This window comes from Ptychodera flava, chromosome 6 (assembly GCF_041260155.1).
Source record: "Ptychodera flava strain L36383 chromosome 6, AS_Pfla_20210202, whole genome shotgun sequence".
Classification (NCBI taxonomy): domain Eukaryota; kingdom Metazoa; phylum Hemichordata; class Enteropneusta; family Ptychoderidae; genus Ptychodera; species Ptychodera flava.
The window spans coordinates 17,142,525-17,148,469 of NC_091933.1; the positions used below are offsets into that span (position 1 = coordinate 17,142,525).

Sequence of the window (5,945 nt, forward strand, 5' to 3'; positions counted from 1 at the left end):
AAAATATATATATATATATATATATATATATATATATATATATATATATATATATATATATATATATATAATTTATGTTCACCTTTTGTTTTACCTATGTCGGCGCCGGGGGGGGGTCACCCTGTTTTTGAAATTTGGAATAGGGGGGGTCACCCTGTTTTCAAATTTTGGAATAGGGGGGTCAGCCACTTTTTGACGTCGGCAAAAAATAATCCACCGCCCCCCCCCAGGCCGAAGAAACTGACCAGTCCCTTACGTAAAAATGTTGTGTTCGAAATATGACGGTCGAGAAATAGTGATGAAGCTCAGAGCGAGATACTGTATGCACTGATATCCACACGGACATACGCAAGTGTTCACAGAAAAATCTATCGAACCTGACCAAAGGAGGAGGTGCGTCACTTCAAATTTATACATTGCTCCACTTATACGGCTTATCATCCCCCCCCCCCCCCCCGTCGATAACATGCCACGTCGCAAAGGAAGTTTTTTCGAACATTGTACAGTGCAACCGGTGATACTTTGATGACATCTTTATAGTACGAATGGACGCTTTTCTATACCTCGTCTGGGGAGAATTTCGTTGACAGTCCGATCGCCCTTACCTCGCTGGCCACTTTCAGCGCAGCCATGAAGATACTAAATGCTTATGCTCTGTTCGTGCTGCTGGTAACGGTGATGTCATTGTTGCTGAACACGATGTGGTTGAATCTCATTGTAAACTTTCACTCTGTGGGACAGAACTCTCGGCGATTTGTCGCCTTGGATGACGTTTATGTCGTGGAACGGAAAGAAGGTACTCATACACCTCAGACTTGCAAAGGTCCAAGGGGTACATCGGAATCCGTGATTAGGAAGAACGGTACTGGCGTGACGGTGGCGCGAACGAACGACTCACCAAACTTGTTCCATGCTGAGAAAAGGGCTGGCTTCACTTCCATAAAATCACAGGTAATATTCTAACTCACGTCTTTATGCTACCGTATGCATTCGGACATCTGCCTTCCCCGGTCCCGGGAGTTCAACTTACCTTTGGCATCTTGTCTGTGCCTTTGGTGTGTATCCAAGCAAACAAACAGACACTAGATCAACCTGACAAGGCTCATTGATCCAAAAGGAAGGAAAATGTAATACTGTAGTATATTCCATGTGTGCGCTGTACACTGAGGGAGCATTCAGTTATTATGGCCCGGATGGGTCGGCAAATTCTTCCTGTGTATCATTAAAAATATGTGAACTCCTACCCATTGCCTCTAAAATTGATGATCCCACTTTTAGGTTGACAAAAATTTCATGACACCCCCCTCTCCGTATTGTTTGAGTAAATATTGATCCAATTTTGAATGATAACACTGGCCATTACCGGTGCGTAGATACAATATAGCATCAGTGGAAAGCAGATTTTTTCCAAGATCTTGCTCTTCTTCCAGAACTTGTATACATTGTATACTGTGTCTCGGAAGCTTCAAAAACTTCATCATCACTTGTGCTGCTGCCAATTTCATGGACAACATAATCACCCTCTTCCTCGGCATGAGTCGGATACGTCACTGTCACTATCTGTATTGTGAAAAGTTTCCAAATAATTTATGGTCTTTCTCTGAGTTCCCATGTTTTTCTGTTCTCTCGTGAGTACATCACAGGTAACTGCTTTGATTTTGTCTCCTTTGTTCCCCGTGGTTGACAGATTGTGATGAATTAAGTACTTGTAATGTTCAGATCGCCCCCCTCCAGTTTCTTTGCTTTTCTGCAGCATTTACTGGCTGGCATGGGCCATCGCGTTCACTCCAAGATGTACGCGACGGCCCCAACGACTTCTGATACTGTTTTGATATTTATATGCCCACAGACTTGAAGCAAGTCTAGTATTTGTTCAGTTCTTGTACATCATATCGTGCACTTCTCAACAGGCATTGAACCAACTGCTTCGCTGTATATGTAGAAAAACTGAGCGGTGTAGAATAAAATTCAATATATTCTGTTACCAATATACAACAATGAATAAAGTCTGAAGTTTTGGTGAGGCTAATTTCGTACTCTACAGGCAAAGAGTTCTGAAAATGTACTTTGTCGAGATGGTAAAAATCTCATGGCAGTGGTGGGGCTGTCACTACAAGTTGCATCACTGAGAGAAAAGCCTTACACAATTTGTCCGAATCTCTATCGACTGCAGTAAATGATACCGAGTACAAGGAAAATTCGCAACATCGATCAGTGCTAAGGATATCTCAAGTATGAAAATGCATATGTTTTAATATTTATCTTATTGTCAGACCTACTCTCAATTTGTGAATTGCTTTTATGTTTGTCGTTCCTTTCGTTTCGGTGTATTGTTGTTGTTGATTGCCTGTTTACAAGTGTGTTTACTTCATTTTCTTACTGTTCTCATGTTGTTTTTGTAGGTGTTCGTTTGATGGCATTGTATAATAATTTGCTTTTTCAAACATTTTGTATTCCTTTTTGGCTTCAGACATCCACACATTCAAGGCCAAAATCTGATGTAAAGGTGGTCAGAAAATACCTCGTACCCGTCATGCTCGGAAACCAAGGCCCAAACAATCAGCTCCAAGCTTTAAAGTCCACGATCGCTTATGCTTTGCACAGGAACAGAACACTCGTGCTCACCCCGTTCTACAACCACTTCACCCTAGTCAGCAACGTCGCCGACGATTTCCAACCCTTCAACGATACTCTAGATGCGTCGTTGCTAGGGAAACTACTACCAGTAGCAACAGTGGAAGAATTTAAAACGCAGTGTCCACGAGGTGCCGAGGCAGTGCTCCATGCAATTAATCATACTTGGGGGATGTCAGAAAGAGAATACCTTGGCACCCTGACAGCTCTTAACAGAGATATCAACTCCCGGTACAGCAACATTACGGGGATCAAATTCCCGGATCTCAACGGCAATGATGAAACCGTGATCGGTTTACCGGTGAAGGACATACCGATAAATAACATGCCTCTCCCCAAGTTTCTGGAAATGTCGCAAGACACGTTTGACTCGAAATCGCGCTGTGTTGCGATGGTATACGCATATGGAATGTGGAAACGATTCTTCTATTCCGACTACATTCAGACTTTTGCCGAGTTTATCCAAAGAGCCCCATCTATACGCCGAATCGCAAATGCTTTCGTTCAGAAGTTTCTCGGCGGCGGATCATACATTGCCGTTCACTGGAGATTTAACTCGGAGTACAAATCGTTTTGGTATGGGCTTACTGTTGGTGTTTCGTCAAGTTAAATAACACATTTCCCAACGCATTTTGCTATAACTACATTGCAGATGGACTTCTATCTGTTCAGAGAATACATATGATATGTGGATATGAACACCCGTTCAAACTTTGGTCAAACCAAATAATAATGATATTAATTCTGAATATCAGTGTTCTGAATCACAGGCGTGATGTTTTCTGGGTAGTTTCTATAAGCGTAGTTTATTCTACGTTTCGACGTTCTCTTCCGTAGCCTAATCTACGGAAGAGAACGTCGAAACGTAGAATAAACTACGCTTATAGAAACTACCCAGAAAACATCACGCCTGTGTTCTGAATATTGCTTTCTGCAACATTCATTTGTACACTGAATATTCTATATCATATAAAAAGCACTGCGATACTTGGTAAACGACTTTTCGTTTTGTTTAGTCTGTTTTGGAAGGTAACAGATCATTCGGACCATTGTCAATAGTTTTGAAGCATTATCCCAAATATACGGAATTCAGTCAAACAGTTTCATTCATGACTAAATTTACTTCAATTACAATCGCTCCGTAAATACAAGCATATAAACTAAGGATGTAAGAAATATTTCATGCTCTCTCTCTCTCTCTCTCTCTCTCTCTCTCAGGTGTGATCTCCTGCACATGAAGGCCTGTATCATGTTCAAAATGCCCCCGAGGAATGTCTCAGAAGTACTGCTATCGTACATGAAACAGTATAACGCAACGTCTGTCTATTTTGCGTCGACTATGTCATCAGGGGTAAGACCTATCGGCTTTGTGTGCATGGATGGATGTTTGTGGTGCAAGCATAGGTGTGTGAATGTTCCTAGTTTTGGTACACGTTAATTCATGTCGGTGTACCTGCGGATCTCTGTGTATGTACCTGGTATGAAGTGTACGTAATGCATGCATTTGTGTCGTGTGCTTAAAGCATTTGTGCCGTGTGTGTGTGTGTGTGTGTGTGTGTGACAACGTAGTTGACAAGAATATATGACAGATAATTGACTCACACAATTTATTCAAGTTATTGTCTGGTAAAGTAACTCGGTATCATATCATTTGTAGAATGCGGTCATTCAACACCTGAACTCAACAATCCCAAGGTTTTATATGGCCAGCGATCTGATCTCCAGCTCAATACCAGGTGCGTGGAAATTAAAGGGCGATAACTACAGACTATCCTTGGTTGAACAGGAACTTTGTAAAGGTGAGTGAGGCAGTCACAAGGTTAGCAAAGCATTGAGCTGTGGTACCACATATGTAATTTCATTGCAAAATGAGAACTCTCCTGTACTTCTTGTACTTGTAATGCTTTTACCAGGGAGTAGTTGGGTAGAAACATGAATTGAAGTGTCAAACTATGTCAAACAGGATATTAAAAGCAAAACACACAAAAGCCATTTTATATAACCATAGATCACGGGGTGAGAGTGTTTTCTTATTCAAAAATTTACAGTAATAATCTACTGGTCAACTGTTATTCCAAATTAACATCTTTGAAACCCTTGCTGTGTTAGCTTTCTATCAGTGTCTGTGTTTTTTTCTAGATTTAAGGAACGTACAAAGCAGAGACTGTTTGACATTTAAAGAAAGTTCCATTTTAGTACTCCAAATAACAATATAATGAAAAGCTGTTGCTTTGGCTGATCATGTGTGCTTGAAGATATTTGCATTTCATCACTGCTTTTGTGTTTGCTACCCTTTGTTTCAGTGTCAACGTTTTTTGTGGCCAGTCGTCTGTCATCCTGGAGTGACACAGTTGTGGAGGAAAGATTGTGGTATAACCATGCGTACATGCCTGACAACATTTTCCCAGATTACGTCATGTCTTGATGATCTATGGAGCAGGGAATGGAAAGGGACTTGTCATCGTTATTTTGTGCTGTCAATGGAAGGCATAGCATGGCAGTCTTGTATCTGTACAAAGTGTCCTGGTACACAAATGGATGTAGTATGATATCGTTGCACTGTGGGCTTCATAAAATTGTGTGTAAACTTTTGCTCAGCTTTGCCGTGTAAAAGTGTAGAGGTGAAGAAATCTCGCATATTTTTGAGGTCAATTTTTGATTGCTTTGTACATATACCTAGGTAGATACATTAACTAAATCGTACATGAACAGAATACATGAGGCCTTCTCTTACATTTGTAACTTCGGAAAAGTAAACACACGTTTTAAGAAAGTTGTATTGAGACCCAGGTATGTAAGCTTTGGGACACGAACATAAATTCAAGATTATACTACCAGTTGCTGCTCAGGGTGAGATTTTAACCAGACTTTAAGATTCAACTCACCAAATGGTCGATAGCAGTGATAAACGATTCAAGTCTTGCATCATTGTTTAGTAAGTGTATTTTGACTGAAAGAAACCTCTTCTACACATGGGCTATCATCTGCACTGTGAGCAGATGTCCTGTGTTATATGGTAATTTTAGGCATAGACTGAAAGATCTGTCGCTTGAGGGCGCTCTCTATGCTCCCCCTTTCAAGAGACCCGGCTCAGAGTGCCCTTGAGCGATGGATCTTTCAAGTCTATTTTAGACATTGCGAGACAATATCTTAGAAGGTCTTCTGCAAAATGGAAAGTGTTCTGTTGGTGGTTTGCGAGACCAGCTTATTTTATTTGGACTTGTGAATTGGGCTAAAAGAGGTTGATAACTTTTCGTTTAGATGTTTCTATGGCAACAGGAAGTTTCAAAAGACTGAGATCTGCACAAACC

At 40.9% G+C, this 5,945-nt stretch overlaps 1 protein-coding gene across 1 annotated transcript; it reads left to right on the forward strand.

The window, feature by feature from the left end:
• Positions 1 to 484: 484 nt before the first annotated feature.
• Positions 485 to 5,348, forward strand: LOC139135010 (uncharacterized). Its single transcript, XM_070702168.1, has 5 exons — positions 485 to 951; positions 2,471 to 3,210; positions 3,853 to 3,985; positions 4,292 to 4,433; positions 4,938 to 5,348. Exons 1-5 carry the CDS (start codon positions 631 to 633, stop codon positions 5,057 to 5,059), a joined length of 1,458 nt encoding a protein of 485 aa, XP_070558269.1. The 5' UTR covers positions 485 to 630; the 3' UTR covers positions 5,060 to 5,348.
• The last annotated feature ends 597 nt before the right edge of the window (positions 5,349 to 5,945 follow it).

Coding starts and splice junctions, on each gene's coding strand:
- LOC139135010 (XM_070702168.1), top strand. CDS start 631: ATGAAGATACTAAATGCTTATGCTCTGTTCGTGCTGCTGGTAACGGTG. Junction 952..2,470: donor TCACTTCCATAAAATCACAG/GTAATATTCTAA, acceptor TTTTGGCTTCAG/ACATCCACACATTCAAGGCC. Junction 4,434..4,937: donor TGAACAGGAACTTTGTAAAG/GTGAGTGAGGCA, acceptor CCTTTGTTTCAG/TGTCAACGTTTTTTGTGGCC.